This window comes from Gymnodraco acuticeps, unplaced genomic scaffold (assembly GCF_902827175.1).
Source record: "Gymnodraco acuticeps unplaced genomic scaffold, fGymAcu1.1, whole genome shotgun sequence".
Classification (NCBI taxonomy): Eukaryota; Metazoa; Chordata; class Actinopteri; order Perciformes; family Bathydraconidae; genus Gymnodraco; species Gymnodraco acuticeps.
The window spans coordinates 612,348-632,883 of record NW_022991123.1 but is presented as its reverse complement, the minus strand read 5'-3'; the positions used below and the strand labels follow the sequence as shown (position 1 = coordinate 632,883).

Below are 20,536 nucleotides of genomic sequence, written 5' to 3'. Positions count from 1 at the left end.
CTTTAAATACATCGACAAAGTAACAAGTGTAACTATCATGCTGCATCATAGACAACACATACTGTACGTAGGTATGTGGTGTTCAAAAACTTCTGACCAGCACTTCATACAGTATGTTCTTACCTTGTCCTTCCACCAGGGACACTTCTTCCTTTACGTCATGTGTAAAATCCACAGCTTCCTCACTGGACAGCTGCTCTCCCGAAGCAGCTGGTGGCGCCACCTCCTCCGCTTCGGATGGAGCGGAGTGGCAGTGCTCTGCCTCTGGTTCTGCAGCCTCTGAACTGACTGTAGACTCAGCTTCAGCAGCAGGAAGGACCTCCAGGTCCGACCCGGAGTAAGCTGCTGCCAGCTGACTGGTGTCCACCACTGCTGCTGTGGCCTCCTCAGATTCCATTGTCTCCTCTGCTGCTGCTGCTGCTGCTGCCTCCTCCTCCTCCACTGGTGTCTCAGCAGCAGGCGTTGTCTCCTCCTCTGGAGCAGCTTCTGCAGTGGTGGCATCCTCACTTGGTACAGCTTCTTCCTCAGCTGGAGCCGCATCTTCAGGTGAGGGTTCTGGGGAGGAGACGTCCTCTTCTGGAGCAGCTTCCTCAAATTCAACTTCACTCACCTCCTCCACAACTGCTGCCGGTTCCTCCTCAGCCACCTCCTCCACAACCGCTGCCGGTTCCTCAGCCACCCTCCTCCACCATTGGGGCTAAAGCTGCCGGTTCCTCCTCAGCCACCTCCTCCACAACCGCTGCCGGTTCCTCAGCCACCTCCTCCATCGTGGTTGCTAAAGCTGTAGGTTCCTCCTCGTCCTCTGGTGCTTCTACAGGAGCAGGCGTCTCCTCTTGGATCAGCTCCTCAGCAGCAGGAGCTTCAGCATCTTCTGCACCAACCTCTGCAGCCTTCAGCTCCTCCTCGTTCTCCACAACGGATACCTCTTCAGATATGTCCTCTGGGATTGTCTCCAGGACTTCTTGCTTCACCTCCTCCAGTGTGGCTTCCAAACTTTTGATGTCCTCTATATTCTGAACAACTTGCACCAGACGCGTCTCCCCAACAGAAGCCGCTGCGATCTCCACTGAAGAGCTGGCCCAAACCTTCACAGCTGAGAACCGGTCGGGGGAAGACCCTGAAGGACAGGAAGTACTTGCTTAAATATATGTCCAAACATTCCAACAGCTCTTAGTATTTGAGCGTAAATGAGCCTCATTTGCAGTGAAGTTGTTCTATTATAAATGTATTACCCTTTATTGGAATCCTGATAATACACAGGATTACTGTTGTATGATCTAAACTGACATTTGACTGTGTTCCAGTGCTGTACAATTTCAATTGTGAATGTCAGGGTTCTAATTTACTGGGCAAAAGTAAATGCCAGAATAACCAGTAATACAAATGACTATGTTGCAGCCCTTGTGAATGAATGTGAACAGCGAGAAGAAGGCCATTGCAGCACTGATCCTGGTATATGAAGTGCTTGCTGTGTGAGTTCCACTTACCTTGATCATTTTTTCTATCTGCATGGTCTACAGTCACCACAGGTTCAGGGAGTACTCTACAGGAGACTACCTGCCCAGTTCACACTGCTGCTGTAACCTTTTCTAGACAAAAACAGCACTTCAAACATTTGATATCTTAGTGAATGCATGAAACTCTTTTTGGAGAGAATTGGATTGAAAGACCTCAATTTCAATACAAAAGCCTTAAAAGGGACAGTTCACACAAATCAGATCAGCCCTCGTTAGTTTGACCTGTAGTGCTCTTTATTCATGTAGATTGTTTAGGTGTGAGCTGCCGGGTGTTCGGGATATCTGCTGCAGAAATGTATGCCTTCTCTCAAATAGAATATGGCTAGATGGCACTCGGCTTGTGATGCTCAAAGCACCAAATTATTGCATTTAAAAACTCAGCAGCGATGTCTAACGGAAATCCGGACCCAGTTTAAAATAGATAAATCCAAACTTTGATTTGAGGAGTTTCATGTAACTTGTCTTTCTTAAAAAAAACACCACCAACCAAGTAACACTGCGCATAAAGAATAGTATAATATCTACTCCTGGAGGAGCTCATGATCAAGCATCGCGATTAATGGCTTCCTCCTCGGCTGAGATATAACTGCAGGCAACTTCTTGAGGGGCCCCATTATGCTCATTTTCAGATTCAATTGTGTCTTTTTTGTTTTTACTGTGACATGTTTACATGCTTTACTGTCCAAGTGTGAGAGAGAAACTTTGGGATATTAGCCTTTGCAGACTATCAACATGCACTTAAACCTATATAACACTACAGGAAAGGGAAACCCCCAGGCGCATAATGAGGCCTCTTTAAAATACTTTGAGCAATGTGAATAAAAACAATAAACGTGACCCTCAGCTTGATCTTACAGGCACAGGAGCATGAACATGGCACAGGGATTCTCCAGGAAAGTAAGCATTTCTACAGGAAGTGGGCGTTTCTACACCTACAAGATGTATGGGATAAGGGAGATGCCGAAAATAAGCATTGGACAAATACAATTATTATTCTGAACAACCCATTTAACACGCAAAATAATGTGAAGCTTAAACAAATAAAACCTAAATTGTTTAAACTATACATTTGCCGCACAACCATAATATAGTCATTTAAAAAATGCAATAGGGAGACACTCAATTCTCATCCAGTGATGTTTTATTCTTTGAATAACTCGACTGTATAAATCACAACTTGCTCAAAAACAGGTGAATGAATTTTCCGCAGTGTTCCCTGAAACAAATTCACATTCAAAAAACAAAGTAGGAGACGTGAGTTGGCTGGCAAATTATGTGTGTTTGAATGTGCAAGAAGAAAACTGATCATAATGGGGTAGAAATTAAAGGAGATGTGCAAAATAATTGAAGCAAACTAGTCAAGCGCTGCAGCCAGGAAAAGAGCAAAATGTTTTTTGGTCAAACGCAATGTGAGACTGTCAAAACTAAATGTGCGTTAATTGGGTTTCTCCCCGTTTGCATGATAATCCTTTCATAAGCAATGAGGCATGGGACTTAGCTGTAAGTGAGTCTTTTTTAGAGTAGACCAAGCGCAAATTATGTTGAATGAGACTTACACAATATGTCAAATGGACTACATTCATTCACCATGCGGACATATTTAGATAAAAGAGGCTGTCCTGTTTTAAGGGCACTTTAGAACACCAATTCACATAAACATAACTCTTTTCTATCCCTTAAATCACCTGGTTCAACACTTCCATTAACTGTACATCTTCCAAACCATTAATTGCATTTGCTCTTGTTATTTAAAAACAATTCCTATGGGAAATGGGTATTTCCAAACTGAATCTCAACAGCCTTATGCCGAATGTTCTGGTTTGGGTCAGAAGGTGGGGTGATGTAAGGGAAGGAAGGCACCTGAAAAACTGGACTGATGAACCTCTATGGTAATTTATTGAGCAACTGGAAGAGAAATCTAGTGGTTCATGAGTCCTTTTTTCCCGGGCCAGAGAGGCGGGACACGGCACAACTAACGCGGAGCAACTATGGCACCGTTACATCTTTATGCAGCCAACTCTGCAGCAGGGGCGGCCTCAGCCTCGGGGGCCACAGAGCCCGTCTCTGCCTCAGCGGTGGGCTTCATCTACTGCTGCCGTACCAGTGCCTCTCTGCTGCGGGAGCTTCTTCTGCGACCGGGGGCCTCTACTGCGGGGGCTTCTGCGACAGGGGCTTCTTCTACGGGTGCCTCAGCAGCAGGGGCCTCTGCTGGCGTCTCCTCAGCAGCGGCGACTTCCACAGGAGCCTCGGCCACCACAGGAGCCTCGGCCACAACAGGAGCCGCGGCTTCTTCTGCAGCTGCAGGCTCAGCTGCAGGCTCAGCTGCCACCTCGGCGACGACCTCAGAAGCTGCAGCGGGGGCTTCTTCAGGTGCGGCCTCGACAGCAGGTTCTGCGGCGGTCTCTGCCACTGGTTCTGCAGGAGCGGCGACGACCTCTGCGACAGCTTCTGTGATGACTTCTGCCACCACCTCTGCAGCTGGAGCCTCCTCCACTGGGGCGGGCTCAGCAGCGGGGGCTGTTACTTCTGCTGCTAGCTCTGCCGAGGGAGCTGCAGATAGAGTGAGAGAAAAACAATTTTTTATAAACACTTCATTATTGTTATGGGTGTCACCAAAACAATTTTGTGTAAAAGATCTCTGGATTATTTGCAATTATAATTGATTTATAATTATAAATAAATTAGTTATCGGTCTTGTAGGTATTTTTAGGTCTTAAAAAGCAAAGCGGTGTGTTGTAAGTGAAAGGTAATCCTTAAGCCCAACAGGTGATGACCTCACTGAAGGTCTTTTTAAGAAACTGTTTAATTTTAGCTCATACATACTAATTTATAATTAGTATGTAGTATGATAATTTAAAATTCTAAAAAATATTGGAATTAAATAACTTATTTTTATCCTCATTTGCCTCAAGTAGTGCAAATGCTAAAAAATAAATAAATTGAAATAGTTAAAATGTGGCCAAGGTGAGTTTCCACATGCAGCCAAACCACCAGGGCTCGAGCTTAAGGACGTCCCGTCGTCGAAAAAAATAGTGTCGGGGAGGATGAAAAATAATTTTGGGACGAATTTGGGACGAGAGTTAAAATAAAAATACCCTGCTAACTCTACTACAAACGGCGATGAAAATGAAACCGACTGCACGTTTTGTGTAGCACAGTTATTAAACCTCCTTGTCAACATAAACACACACAAAACATTTAGAAACCCGCGAAATACACACACATGTAGCTACAGCTGTGCCGCTGGCTGTTAGCCAGCCGCCCAGCTGGCTGTGCCCGCGGATTCCTGGCCCACAAATTTGCGGGTCTAGCTATGTACTGAGTGTGTGTATTTCGCGGGTTGAGTGATGTACAATGGCATCCCGTAGAGGCATTCTGAAATGTTTAACCGTTAATCACAAAAACGCACAGCAGAACCAGACCCTGGAGCGCCGGCCTCTTTATTTACTTACTCCTCTTCATCCCCTATGGGTAATAAGGCTGAGAAGAGAACCCTCCATCGTATTTAGTCCTTAGCAATATGCTGCGCCTCTCCCCATGTAGGGATGGGTACTGAGCCCCGGTATTAAACGGGCCCCGGGCCGGAATTATTAAAGACAGTGGTAACGTTAAGCTCCGACGTTTTCAGACTTATCGGTACTGGAGACATTTAAAAAATATGTCATGAATTATTGCTACATACACATTATATCGCGGTTTTAGTTTCACCAACTCCGTTTCTAATATGCAATAAGACTACAACATGCGTCTATGATGTATTTTCGAGCTTTCCAATCCAGACGAGATCTCTCTCTCCCGTCTGTGTGCGAGGGGGCGGGGCCGTTTGTAAAGGTCTCCTGACTGACAGACTGTCATCCTGGTTAGTGGTTACTCTGGGTTCTGTCTTCAGGACAGAGTGTTGGATTGTTTGGTTAATTGGATGGGACTTGATTCAATATTAGAGTAATTTTCTCGTGTGTGTGTTTGTTTAAATATATTTGGCCTTTGTTTATGTGATTGAATGATTTACTCAAATAAAAAGGTTGATGAATTATCATCTAATGATTTGTATGATGTTTTATTTATGTTAAAGGTCACTTTGAATGATTTTAACTAATGATAATGTAGAAAAACTAACATTTTTTAATTCGGGACGGTCCACATTAATTTCGGGACGGCTTAGATTGTATTTCGGGACGGTTCCGGGAGGATGGGGAAAAAAGTTAGTCGAGAGCCCTGCAAACCACCCAACTAAATGACACTGTAATGACACTCAGTGATGTGTACTCAGATCTACGTGTCAGCACAAGTTGATGTTGATCACAATCACTTGAATCTGCATCGAGAGGTTTGTGCGACTCTGTTTCCAAGACATCCATTACATAATGTGATACAAACCCAGTTTAAAGCCATAACAGTTCATTCTCTGGTGCTGGATGGAGCGGAACTTTATACTTTGACCAAAAACAAAACATTTCCAGGCTGCATGAACACAACCGGAACAGAGAAAGCTTTTCCACATTAGAGGATGGTTTGCTGCTCTAGGCGCTGAGCCACTCTATCCATGCTCGTACCGGCTGAATAGACAAATCAATCTCAGACAGAAATCAAAGCAGACAGGCAAGATCAAGCTATTGAGAGTGATCATGCAACCATGTTTGATATGTGGGCGGTGAAGCCAGAACCAACTCGGAAATGCAGCAAGATCTGCCTTATTTTGCCTTCCATATCTCAGAACAGCAGTTCTTAAAGTACTCGGTACATGTTCTTGAGCAAAATTAAACTCCCTTTATCACATTATACGATAGATATTATTGAGTCCAAAGTTTTTTTTTGTCCTGGGTTATTTCAGTCAATACCTCAAGGATACACGGCAATTCCATCCACAGTTGTGTGATTACGCAGTTGGTCATCTTAGTCTAGTCTTTTCAAATTAATTAATTCTTAAGGGACGATGAAGATTGTCTTTCCAAAAAGGACTCACTAGATCAGGTAAAAAAATGTATCCAATCATTTGCGACTGATCAAATACTTGCAAAACTGATGTACTTTAAGCTTAGTGCCAACAGACTAAACTTTTATGGTGAACATCTCTGCGTAACATGATCATTTAATGCAGTAATCAAGGAGTTTGTTGGAGACTAGTTTCAGAATCCATTAGCTATTAATTCAACGACAATGAGCCTCTGCAGGCAACTGTCAATATTTTGGGGGTGTAGCCAGCAGATATCTAGAGGACCTTCATTTTTGCACCAGTCATCGTATACTGTCCAATAGCAACTTGAGATATAAGAATGTAGATGAAGTCTAAAACCTGAGTAGATAAGCCAGTTTTCTAAACTAAAGTACGCTTTAAGTGATTGTAGTCCAGTGAGGTAATATTGACCAAACGTAAACATGATTGCTTCCGATGCCAATATCTATTCACGTTGCCTACAAATACTCTATTCATGTGGACATAAGATTAATTGGGATTAACTCTAGTCATTGTTTGAAATGTACTTGTGCATGTTACGAGATATGCATGTTTTTATACAACTTCTTGTAGAACTATTTGGATATACAACCTAAGGAAGTTGAGTATTGGTAAGGTGTGTTTGTGCACAACTGACCCTTTGCTGTCGATTCAACGCTGACGACTTTTTCCTCAACACCACCATTGACTGTCTTGTAGGCCTGATAGAAAGAGGGCAGATATGCAAGCATTAGATTCCAACAAGGCAAATTATTAAAGCAAAAAAGATTAAACTGACATTTTGTCTAACATAAACACAAAAGCTGATATACACTTGTGTTTTGCAAAGAGCCTGCTAGTTGTTGCCTTGGGGCGCAGACTTGTTTACTGTGTGTAGAATGCACAAAGAACGTTCTATGTCCCTTCCATTGTCAGAGTTGTGGCGATGTCTGCTCCACAGTTTTAGTCTGATGATGCATGTTACTGGCTCTCAGTATACACCAGCCAAGAAACCACATCACTTTGGATTGTTGTACCTTGTTTATTTAATTACATCTATTGTGGTTTGAACTAAGCTTTCAATGTTTGTCAGAATGTGTGACTTCAAATTAAAAAAATGTTAGGTTCAAGAAGAACTTCAATTGAATAAATTGGTATACTTTTAAATCAATCCTATGCAGCCACATATGTTGTATCTCAAAGTAATGTACTCTCCTTAGTACACTACCATGTTGTACACTTTAAACACTTGCAGTGTATGACTTGTGTGGTTCAAACGGCACAAGGCTGCTGTGCCCTGCAGAAACTGACACTCGTTGCTAACTAGCAAGCTATAATTTGCAGTAGCAAATGATTAACGACTGCAACTTCCATTAGCCAAGATGGCGATTGTTGAATGTGAAAAGTGTCTAGCATTCCACACTCAACCTTTTAAATGTTTTGAGTGCACCGTACAGGTGCCAAGAGTCACGTGGATTCTACCCATGCTTGGCATTGGGAAACACACATGTATGTTATAGCATGTATACTTGTCCTGTAACTAATAAAACAAGGTCATACGTAGAAAAGGGACAAAGTTATTACCCTCTAGAAATCACTCAATATTCCTTCAAAATCTTTGAATTACACTCAGCACTGATAATGAGAGGACAGATTTTGTGTGAAACGGCACTTTAAAAAATAAAAATAAATAGCCGACCCACAAAAATGCAGACCAGGCAGTTAGAGTGGAGGAATCTCACACAGATACTCACATAGACGACTGCAGCAGTGAGGCCTCCCTCCACACAGGACAATGTATGCCATGTTGCTGGAGCCCCCGGGGACCCCGAAGGCCATGTGCCGCACAGGAGCTGCTGAGAAACACAAGAAGGCAGAGGTACAGGGTTAGCTTAGAAACATGATGGAAGCCGAAAGCAAACATTTTACTTTTGGAGTTTATATATTAAAGAATCAACCGTAATATTGGATGGAGTGCATGCACTTTACTTAACCACTAGTTGAACATATAAATGGCATTTGCTTTTTGTCACTTGATACAAAATGAGCACGTCAAGAAATTATAATCAAAGAGAAACTACAATAAACATGTGGTCGTTATTGAGGCAACTCTGCCATCAGAAGTTAGACTTGGCACAAAGTCTAGTGCCTTTCCGACAGCGTCAACATGTCCCTATCCCTTAATCCAGTTACACAATATGGCCCTGGTCATTAGAAGAGGAGTTGAAAAGATTTGGCAGCAGCCTGGTTAAACACCAAATTGTCCTTTAAGTTAATTCCACAAAGAAAACACTTCCCGTTTCACAATCTAAGAATTTCCTCAAAAAGAAACATTTAATTATCTAAAGGGCTTCAAGTCATGTGGATAAGTCCTTTGACACGCATGTCAAGCGTTACTAAATGCTTCTTAATAGGCTATTTGTGGTGGTGATTGCTGCAGCCGGTAAAAGATTTGCTTGCGTTTTAAAAGGATTGACAGTGGTGCATGCAGAGAAGGTTGTAAATAAAACCACCCTGCATCCCAAACACTGCCTCAGCCTAATCTCTTTCTACCTAGATCTCACACATACCAAGAGCGTACGTGCACACAGCTACAGTACATACATTAACTCAAGCATGATTCACGCCCTCTGTGTGTGCACATGCATGTGGTTTATCCAGCAACCCGAGTAGGCCATCTGAAGCGGTGAAAGAACACAATGTACAGCCCAGCACGCCCCTTTTCGTCCTTCCCATGTGTGTCAAATCATAACTCTTCCTATGACTTTCCCAATGACTCTACACATTTACATTCAGATAATCCTTCCCCTGTTGCAGTCACTATAGCCGGTCAAAGAGGTACAGATGATTTGAATTGGTTTAAACAATTAAAGATTTAGTATTAAAGATGACCTCCGACCTTAATTCAGCTTGAATGATTCATTAAAAAAAGATATATAGGCCTACAGATGTTGGTGTTGGCAAAAGGTAATTTTCTTAGCGCATTACTAATAACTATTAATCGGTTACATTTTCCCTTTATTTAATAGGTCATGGTAACATAATGACGATGTGGAAACAATAGGGATGGAGTCGCTCCTCAGAATTACCTACAAAGAATTGATACCCAAATCTGCCGCTTCCCTCAATAACCGCTGTCGTGGTACCACACATATTGGGGCTTTATGCTATGTCAGGCCATCAAATGCAAAGAAAGCCACGCTTTGTCAAACTTGCTTCCTTGTACAACCATCTGCTAAAGCCTGCAACCAGTTAGCCTAGCCTAACATGCAGACTGGAAACCAGGGGGAAACTAGCTAGTCTAGCTCTGTGCAAAGAGAGAAAAAAATGAACCTACCAGCACCACTAATTATTTTATTTAGGCCTACTTACAAGAAAAACAAACTTTAATTGATGGTTATGGGACAAACAATTTCTTGGCAGTTTAAAAAAAAAGAAAAAAAAAGGGATAAAATATACACATGTTAGTTAGCATTAGAAGTTCCCCATGGCAAATATTGCTACCGTTAACCAAAGTTCTCATTTATTTTGTGCCAAGCTAGCATGATTGGTTGCTGGCCCAAGAAACGTATTCCTTGAAATAGGCTACCACTTAAATTAAAAGTGATGATAGATGGAAATCAAGATTGTATTCCTTTCAATAGTGTCTCTGTGACTATTGATTCCTCTCATAGATAATGCCAACTCTTTTAACAATTGATCAGGAATCAATAGCCACAAATAAATCTACAGATACATTAAAACAAGTAGAACAAACAAAAACAGAGCCGGACATTGTCCTGTTGTGGATACTGAGCCAATGTAACAGTAAGTCCTCTAATACCGATGACACTTCGCGTCATGAAGGGTGAAAGCCAAGTACAGGTTATTTATACAGGTAATCAGTTAATCCCTGCAGAGGTTCAAGCCTGTAAGAAAAATGGACACACTCATCAGGCAACAACACACAAGATGGTGACATGGGTTGACTCCACATGCATGTTGCACCCCTGCTATGGTCTTTCAGCTGACATGTGCTCAGACATGGGGGAGGGGTATGGTTATGCAGACCCGTAGGACAACCAGGTCAAAGTTTGGCCCTGTCAGACATGAAGTTTTAGTTTAACTTTTGCACAATTCAGCCATCAAGATACAACTAACTGTTGCAGGTTGCTGTTACAATTTATCTTGTGTGCTATAGCTTTGAGCAGAAATGTGTTTGGTTTTCAATACAGGAAATTAAAGCAGCAGTTTGACCTCAGGCTAAATTCCACAAGCTCAGATCCCAAAGTTAAAGGATTATCTAGGGCAAGGACTCGTGAAAAGAGAAAGTCATGACATTTACAGCCTTAAATTCTCTTCAACTTAACATAGAACCACTTTGAGTGAGATTTAAAAATACAAATGCATTGGCAAAATAAATGTCCATGTTGAATCAAGTTTTTGAATGCAAAAGGTTATTGGCATTCAATTGTAGTTTTTGGGCGTTTTTCCCCCCCATGATATGCTTTTTAGGAGGGGTTGAACGTATGCATATAGCTGAACTCCATTTGGCCACTTGAAAAAGTCCTAGGACAACATGTAAACAGGACAAAGAAAAACTAATAACTCGTTATTCCTTTGCAAACACTTCACTAAATGCTTGATGATTGACTTCATGTTTAAAAAAAATGTAGTGCACTTGATGCAACTTGGTTATTTAACGTTGAATCACCAAATCATTCTTGTCGCTCTTTCATAACCAGAGAGTGGAAGAACGGTGTGTTCCCAAAGCAGGACACACCTCCTCCCACTGCTGCTCTGCACAATGGAAACCCTAAGAATTAATAGACCTATTTATGAGACTTTTACTAAAATTGTCAAGATTTAAAAAAGGAATCCTTACTGCAAATGTAACTTATTTAAATGTGTTAACTCTGTACATGTATGTTTAACCACGTTTTCAACTGTTTGACTTGGAGACAGTCATTCAGAACACGTTTAAATAAATCAATTCATTTTAATCCAGAAAAGCTGGTACACGCATAAAACAGGCCTTTAGATTTTACTTCTACACATTTTATAGCAAATCCTGTAAACTCCATTCAGAATGAACATGAAATGACAATCTTGGAGCTACTTACCATTTCTGGATGTTGGTGCGAAAGCCCTCCGTGCCAGCGGCCCGACTCTCTGCAATGCCCGTCTGCAGAACATCTTCTCTTGGCTATTAGCAGCAGGTAAATGAATGCGTGTTCGTGGGTTTCGAGCAGGTTTTGAAAATGATTGAAGCGAGGAGGAGCACTCAGCTCAGCTGCTGTCCAATGCTGATTGCAGAGAGGACACCCCCCTTTCCAAAACCAGGACACTAGCACCCCCCCTGCCGGCCACATGGAGATATTACACCCATGGGTTTGCTGTGAGTTTTGCACAAGCATTCTTTAACCAGTCAATGAATGGACAGACCGGGCACAGACCGGGCACAGACCGGGCACAGACCGGGCACAGACCGGGCACAGACCGGGCACAGACCGGGCACAGACCGGGCACAGACCGGGCACAGACCGGGCACAGACCGGGCACAGACCGGGCACAGACCGGGCACAGACCGGGCACAGACCAGGCACAGACCCAGCGACACCCCTAGCTTTCATTTACAAAATCACCAAGAATTATACCATGCCTGGCCATAACACTATTAAACACCTGAACTTTTTAAAGAACATCCATAAACATCAATCTGTGCATCTTGCAAATTATTTATCTATAAATCACATTACATTTGCGTGTATATAGACTTTCTATTTTTTTTGTATTGACTTGCACATCTCAAAAACATTCTCTATAACTATTTTATTTGTTTTATGTCCTTTATATATTGATGTTGCATTGTTGGAGGAGCCTGTGACTTAAGCTTGTCATTGCCATATCTACACTGTAGCTACTGTGCACATGGCAATAAAGCCTCGAAGACCAAAGAACTACAAGGAAGGCAAAACAGCTGCAAAGAGACTAAGAGGCTCAAATCAACTACCAAGACTCAAAATGATTATAGAGAGGCTTAAAATGACCACAAAGAGACACAAAACAAATCCAAAGAAAGCACAATCAAAACACAACAAGACTACAAAGAGGATTAAAAACTACAGAGGCAAACAACTGCAAAGAAATACAAAGAGACTCAAATGACGGTCCACATTACCACAATCAAGACTCAAAAAGACCACAAAAAACAACTAGAAACATAAAGTCATTTCAGAAAGGGACGAAACATAGAGGCTAAACAAGTAAAGGTTCAGTTTATCTTGCTTCTATGTAGGAAGTTATGCTTTTGCATGTCGACACATTGTATTGATTCACAGTGACAAAATTACAGATGACTCTTTCTTTCTTTTGGAGTATGTTGCACACTGTATAACGTGAGATAATCATGTTGACTGTGCTGTGGAGGATCAGACATCCTCGCGCTGGTTTGTTTCAAGTGGATTACAGGCCCATGTGGTGGCACGGATAGAGACACTGAACTGTGGTTGCATAATGCACACTGTCCCAGAGCTATTGTTGGCCTGCACCAAGCATGGTTCTAAATGGCAGAGCGAATAATACAGTGTAGTATTAAGATGGTCTCACCCATCAATGTGTCAACACAGATCTTTTTAGACAGCAAGTTATTGTTTTAGCTCATCAACAACATTTAAATATGTTATTTAGAAAATCTTTAGACTGAAGGGAGCAGTGTGTAGGATTAAGTGGCATCTAGTGGCAAGATTCCAGATAACAGATTCCAAATACTTTTCCAAGCGTGTAGAGCAGTGGTTCCCAACCTTTTTTGTGTACTGTACCCCCAAAGCATTTCAAGCCAACCTAAAGTACCCCCTACTACGCAATCAATCGTGGTGATCCCAGGATATATTAATAGTCTATATATTGTGGCAGACTGGCTGTGTGTGTGTGTGTGTGTGTGTGTGTGTGTGTGTGTGTGTGTGTGTGTGTGTGTGTGTGTGTGTGGTGTGTGTGTGTGTGTGTGTGTGTGTGTGTGTGTGTGTGTGTGTGTGTGGATGACCTGGATAAAGTCACATGGTCACACAGGTTGGCAGTTTATTGAATTAAAGCTTTAGTTCTGAGGTCTGACATCATCACTTCATTCCCATTGTAACATTAAGTTAACAAAGCACTGAAGAATCTGCTACAAAACTAAGATAAGATGAGATACGATGCGATACGATATGATACAATCAGATGAGATATTCCTTTATTGATCCCCTTGGGTAAATGTGGGTGTCATAGCAGCATGGGGGAGGGGGTATAGGTATGGGCAGGGTAATAGCAGAAAGAAAGAAAGAAATATAGAATTAGATCTGAATATAAAAAGATGAGAAAAATGTGAGAGGGATATAATAACCATATACCGTAATAATCAAATGTGTGTGTGTGTCTGCGTGTGTGTGTGTGTGTGTGTGTGTGTGTGTGTGTGTGTGTGTGTGTGTGTGTGTGTGTGTGTGTGTGTGTGTGTGTGTGTGTGTGTGTGTGTGTGTGTGTGTGTGTGTGTGTGTGTGTGTGTGTGTGTGTGTGTGTGTGTGTGTGTGTGTGTGTGTGTGTGTGTGTGTGTGTGTGTGTGTGTGTGTGTGTGTGTGTGTGTGTGTGTGTGTGTGCAGTAGCAGCACATATCAGACCCGGGGCGGGGCCTGGATACGGCCCTGTGTGTAGCTAAGGTGAAACCTGGGAGTGGAAGAAGGAGAGAAGTGACGAGGAGAGATAGAGAAGAGGAGGATATTTTTGTCTGTGTGACCCAATGCGACAATTAATGTGACACTTAAATCATATTCAATCATAACTAATCATATACATTATAATAGCCATTGTTTAAAGACTTTTTAAAAAAAAGTAAGGTAACTCACCAATTAATGTGACACTTGAGCCTGTTTCTCCCTCATCAGTTTTGTGAGTCTGGGAGAGATTGTTGCAACAGCTGTGACCAGGTTATTCTCCAAGTTGAGTCTGTTCCTGTGTTTAGTCTTGATGTGGGTCATGGCGGAGAATGTCACCTCACACAGGTATGTGGACCCAAAAGGCAACAATTCATTCAGGGCATGTTTCCCCAATTCAGGATGCTCCTTCTCCACACCACACCAGAACTGTGTCAGTGGTGTGCTTGAGTACCTCTTCTTCAGGCTTCTATCTGAGGACACATCTATGAGGTCTTCTTGCAGTCTGGCGGGAATGCTGCTGTTAATGCACGTCACAAATGGATTACGCACCCAGTCCAGTGTGGATGACTTGTTGTCAATATCAGGGAAGTAGGAGTTGAACTCATTCTTGAGCTTGGACAAATGTGTGTGTACTATTTTCACAATTGGAGCTCTGTCACATTCACCAGTAGCAATGTATGCGTTCAGCTGCAGGAAACAACTTGTATCCCTTTTTTCACATTTGCTCTGCCAGAGCTTGATCTTCTCCATGAATCCACACACTTTGTCATACAAGCTAAGAACATTTGTGTCTTTACCTTGAAGAGAGAGATTCAGCTGGTTGAGTTTGCTGAAAATATCAGAGAGGTATCCCAGCCGAGCTACCCAGTCAGCGTCGTCGAACATAGCCACAAGTGGGTGTGTGTGCTCCGACAGAAATGCCCTCACTTCATTGCGTAGCTCGAACAGCCGCTGTAACGTCTTCCCTCGGGATAACCATGCGGACGTCAGTGTGAAGCAGGAGCTGTTTATGTTCTGACCCACCGTCTTCACAAAGTGACTGAAACAGTCTATGATTCAAAGGCCTGGACTGTATGAAGTTGATCACTTTTACGGCATCATTCAAAACATCGTTCAACTCTGGATTCATTCTCTTGCTAGCTAATGCTTCTCGGTGAATCATGCAGTGCGTCCATGTAACGTCAGGGTTTACCTTTTTTATGTGGGCCATTAATCCATTTACTCTGCCGGTCATCGCCGCAGCGCCGTCTGTGCACACATGAGAGCAGGATTTCCAATCCAGCTTGTGTTGAGAGAAAAAATGGTAAATAACGTTAAAAACGTCCTGTCCGGTAGTTCTCCCCGTGAGTTTCTTGCAAAACAGAATGTGCTCGTTTATCTCCAAAGTGTCTTTGTAACGCACAAACGCAATCAGTGGTGCTTCCCTACTGACATCCGTTGATTCGTCCAACTGCAAAGCGAACATACCAGACGCCTTACATTTTTCCACCACTTGGTCAATAATGTCAATTCCCATGTCGTCGATCCGATGGCACACAGTATTATTTGACAACGGCACTTTCTTCAGGACATCAGCTGCTTTCTTATCGAGCATAGTTTCTGCGAGAATTATAGCAGCAGGCAAGATTAGCTCTTCGGCTATGGTAAATGGCTTTTTCGATTTAGCAACGAGTAGCGACACCAAGGCCTTGGTTGAGACCGATGTCGCTTTCTTTAGTTTTTCTTGGCTTCCCTTCAATTCAGCCAGCTTTTGGTGGAAAAACTCTGCAGGCTTACCCACACAGGCGGGATGTCTAGTACTAAGGTGCCGATGTAAATGGGATGGTTTCATGCTATTATTAGAAAGCACGTCGCCACAGATGAAACACATTGGCTGCGGTGGCTCTGTAGTTGTGACCGTAAACCCGGAGAGCACATAATGTTCACCAAACTGACGATTCTTCACCTTCTCTGTTTTCATGTTCTTGAGAACGGGTTCTCCTGATTCAGCAGTATCACCTGTGCTGTTGTTTCTGGATGAACCAGCTCGACTCAGCCATTGATCCATAATGATTATGTTAACAGAAATGTTGATCTCAATAAACACCAGCGCATTCACTTGATAGGATGTTGATATTTTGCTAGCTAGCAAGAAAACCAGTGCGCCACTACAATGATGATGATGATGTAACACCTGACAGTCCGGCGGGAAGCTGAACGCTGCGCCAATAATAATATATAGCCAGCAAATTATTACTTAATTTGAATACCCCCAATTTTGGTTACATTATTACAGATTATGCATTATTCATTATTTGGGTACAGTTTTCCTGTAAACATTTTAATAAAAAAAAATCTAAAATCAAATTATTATTATTATTTTTTTTCAAAATCTTTTCATGTACCCCCTGGGGACCACCCACGTACCACTAGGGGTACGCGTACCCCCGGTTGGGAAACACTGGTGTAGAGAACATACTCCTAACATTTGAAAATGGTCATACGTCGAACTGCTTAGACGCCAAAAAGTATTAAACCGATTGCCAGCATGAAGTGTATCCCAGAACACTGAATGTGGGGCAGTTTACAGTATCCTGACTGTTTGGGCGGTTGCGACTTGAAAATGTTGAGAACTACATCTCTGGAGCCTGAGTTCTGTTTGTCTGTCCTGGGATACTCTAGAAACGTGGCAGACTCCCAATGTAGAATCGAGAGGCCCATTCTAAGCTAACAAAAGCAATATTTTTAGTTTCATGTGATCTGACACTAATAAAAACATCCTAATGCATTTTATACTTTGTTTCTGCCATTAGGGCTCTATAAACCATTACACTATGGACTTTAAAGAAACATTTCAGACTTTTAAAGAGGTTAAACGTGTCTATCAAAGGTCACCTAGTCTAACATTAAGTGATAAATGTTATGCTCCATATTTATTGCTCTTTCACAACGTGGGACTCGCAAAAGAATGGTCCATAGCAAAGCAGCAGAGGAGGAGATATCCTATAACATCAAATGACCTAGTCTCTGGGTGTTTCTCAATGTCGAGTAAAGCTGCTCCAGAGCCACTATTTCAAGTATACTACGTCATCGAGTGGCGCCGAAGGACTGTTTAAATGCCCAGCATACATGTGCTACCAAGCAAGCTCCCTCGACATTGAGAAACGGCCCCTAAAAATCCTTGACCCGCCATTTCCCATAATTCAACTCAAAGGCATCTTTTCTTTAGTCGGCATGTGTGAAATTGTTGGAACACCCCTTTGAAATAACTTACTCTGTATTATTGCTATACTTTGCTTTTACAGTATATAGCTACAGACCATAGTTTATAAACTCGAGATATTACCCCTTCTCCATGCACCTTGGAAGTAGATACAATTGTGCTGCAAACCTAAACTCTGCTTCCACAAACATTAAATCATAAATGATGATGTAGTTCAAAGTAAACGGTCAGCAAAACTGAGATATTTTAACTGTTCATTAATTTGTTTCACCCCATACAACCCTGTCTCCTAAAAATTACGTTCCCACAGAACTAAACTGCATTCTCAATTACGTTTAGCTAGAAACTAATTTTCTCCCACGTTACGTTTGTTATGAACGTATCTCAAATACGTTTATTTTCTACATATCTTCTAGAAACATATCTTCTCCCACGTTACGTTCGTTATGAACGTATCTTAAATACGTTTATTTTCTACATATCTTCTAGAAACTTATTTTCTCCCACGTTACGTTCGTTATGAACGTATCTTAAATACGTTTATTTTCTACATATCTTTGCCATTTATTGCCTTGCTTATAATAATGATAATAGTCATTTATAAATATCATTTTAGAGCACACATTTGAAATCGAGAATCGGGCTCGATATATGGTTATATTAAAATCAGTAGGCGAGGCTGTAATTTCGGCAGCTGTTACTCTCATGAGCGAGGCAGAAAATAATAGTTTTAACATGACAAAAAGCTGCTGTGTCGTTTATTGCACCTCAAAGATTAAAACAAATCCAGAGTTAGGTGTTTCTGTACTTCCTCGAAGAAGAAAGGACAGTAAAAGAAGAGCTCTGTGGCTTCAGGCTTGATCGCCGTTCAAATGACAGCGTTGGTTTCCCCAAAAGTGGGCGGGGCTGTAAAGTGACGTTTTACTATCATCTATTATTCAAAACCATTCTATTTATTCTAACGTAAATTACATGCCAGTGTTTTATCTTTTTATTTATTTGTTTTTATTTTAAATCGTATAATGTCGGACTTTTTTCCCGTCTGTGAGGAAAATAAATGGGGTTTAGAGCCTCAAAATACTGAAATCTGTATTTTTTAAAATCTTTTCCTTCTAATTTGTTATTCTTTTCTAAATAACACACTGTTATTTACTCAACCATAACACACAATTATCCTTGTTTTTATTTATTCGTTTAATTCTATAATCTTGGGCTTTTTAGCCGTAAATAAAGTCACCGGAAACAGACGGGACATTTCGAGCGATACACACCACAAACCCACCGAACTGATTACCCAAGATCCTCAGCTTGAAGCTCGTTGATTGGATGTTTTAGCCGCAATAAACGCTGGGATATGGTGTTAATAAGTTGTGATATCCGAAAACGAAAAATAAAATAATACCTAATTCAGAGTGTTCTTGCTTTTCTCTTTGGAATTCATCACATAACGGCATTGTAATACACGGTTCGGCTGCATTAAATATTATACATCTGCCGTAGTTCTTTATTTATAGAGCCCTGATGAGAAGACTTCTAGACAAACATGAGGAACTGCCGCCAAAACTGAATACTTGATGTGGATCATAAATATATCAACAATTAAACAACATCTTCAATTTCTTTTCACAAAATACGTCTCCTTGCAGTATCAATAGTAATTCGGCTGACTTTTATATTTGATCCAATTGGTAGATAATAGGTTATATTTACACCATAACGGTGCACAGCTGATAGAAAAGGACTTGTAGTTTTTAAAGATATTACTGATTTTCTTTGAATATAAGAATGTAAATACTGAGTTGAGAGAATAGTCAGGGGATTTGGGTGATGGGAGACACATCTATGGATTCAGAATTTCAATAGCGTACCATTAAATGACGGATATACCTTTCTGTCTGTGATATTTTACAAATCAGATATTAATGTGTAGAAGTAAAACATGTGAAATAATATAGCAATATCCTGTAAAATTATGTAAAAACATGAATAAAACTACACATCTTCAGATGTTATACATACATAAGTGTTCTACACTAATAATACAAAGTTATTATTAGTATGCTGTGTGTACCTTGTGTGCACCGCCTAGTGGTTAAAGCACGTTATTGAATTATTTTTGTTGAATAATGTTATTTGATGAAAACAATATTAAGAGTACATACTTTCATAGGGGGAAAGTAGAAGGTCAATGATAGAAATATAGAATATAAAAAGTCAAGAAGATACTATAAGTGATCTCTACAATAAAACAGTTTAGTGCCGGATGTACAAAGATATTAATAGGAGGATGTGCAAAACAGAAAAACGAATTAACCTTTATTAACACATTAAAGAATACTTTAGGTTAAGGTCTTATTTTAAACAAGAAAAAAGCTTTGGGGGTATCTATCTACCGATGAATATTAAGCCTGACAAAGTACTTAACGTCTAATATATTGCTTTCCTGCAATGTTAACTATGTTGAAGCACTTATTTTAACTGATATTATACACATTAATTATACTCTTATGTATGTAGATAGAATAAGAAATGTGCAGAATATGACAGTTTAATGGTGGAGGTACACACATATTGATAGATGTCTTGTAATGCGCTGTTGAGGAACCTGCGACCCAAGTTGTGTATATGATCAATAAACCTTAGAAAATCTTGAAATCTTGAAAGGAATGTGCAAAATAGCCATTATACAGTTTTTAATTAACTATTAGTAGAGAATAACGAGTAATGAATATACTTTATAGAGATCTGCAGATAAATGTTTCGTCTTCTCAAGCACCACCTATCAAATATCTCTCCTGATTGTTGGCACTTGACAATCACCTTCCCTGAATTTTACTCAGGTGTAACTAAAGTCTGCTTTAAGGGTTGTTTATATTTCACATCATTAATCAGAATCTGCAAAGTAACTAAACTAAATGTAGTGGAGTAAAAATACCAGGTTAACCTCTGAATTGTAGTGGAGTAGAATTACAAAGTAACAATGAGCTGTCGTGTGGGTATATATTAATGCTGCCCATTATGGATATAAGCGATTTTTACCCATTTAGTAATTACATGTTTTAAATGTGTACACACCAATGTGTTTCCTATCGCCTAAACCTCCAGGGCTGTACATAGTTTAATACTGGCAACTTCTAATTTTGGGGAAAACGTCTTTTAAAACTACAATTCCCAGTAGAGACGTGCCATAGAGAACATGTTGCGAAACACAATAGCC

General features: G+C 41.0%; 1 protein-coding gene across 1 annotated transcript; it reads right to left on the bottom strand.

The window, feature by feature from the left end:
* Nucleotides 1-2,640: 2,640 nt before the first annotated feature.
* Nucleotides 2,641-11,731, bottom strand: LOC117560277 (induced stolen tip protein TUB8-like). Its single transcript, XM_034237143.1, has 4 exons — nucleotides 11,553-11,731; nucleotides 8,205-8,306; nucleotides 7,109-7,172; nucleotides 2,641-4,067 (listed from the first exon to the last, which is right to left on the bottom strand). Exons 1-4 carry the CDS (start codon nucleotides 11,553-11,555, stop codon nucleotides 3,604-3,606), a joined length of 633 nt encoding a protein of 210 aa, XP_034093034.1. The 5' UTR covers nucleotides 11,556-11,731; the 3' UTR covers nucleotides 2,641-3,603.
* Between the last annotated feature and the right edge of the window lie 8,805 nt (nucleotides 11,732-20,536).

Coding starts and splice junctions, on each gene's coding strand:
- LOC117560277 (XM_034237143.1), bottom strand. Junction 7,173..8,204: donor TCACTGCTGCAGTCGTCTAT/GTGAGTATCTGT, acceptor TCTTTCTATCAG/GCCTACAAGACAGTCAATGG. Junction 4,068..7,108: donor CGTTGAATCGACAGCAAAGG/GTCAGTTGTGCA, acceptor CTCTATCTGCAG/CTCCCTCGGCAGAGCTAGCA.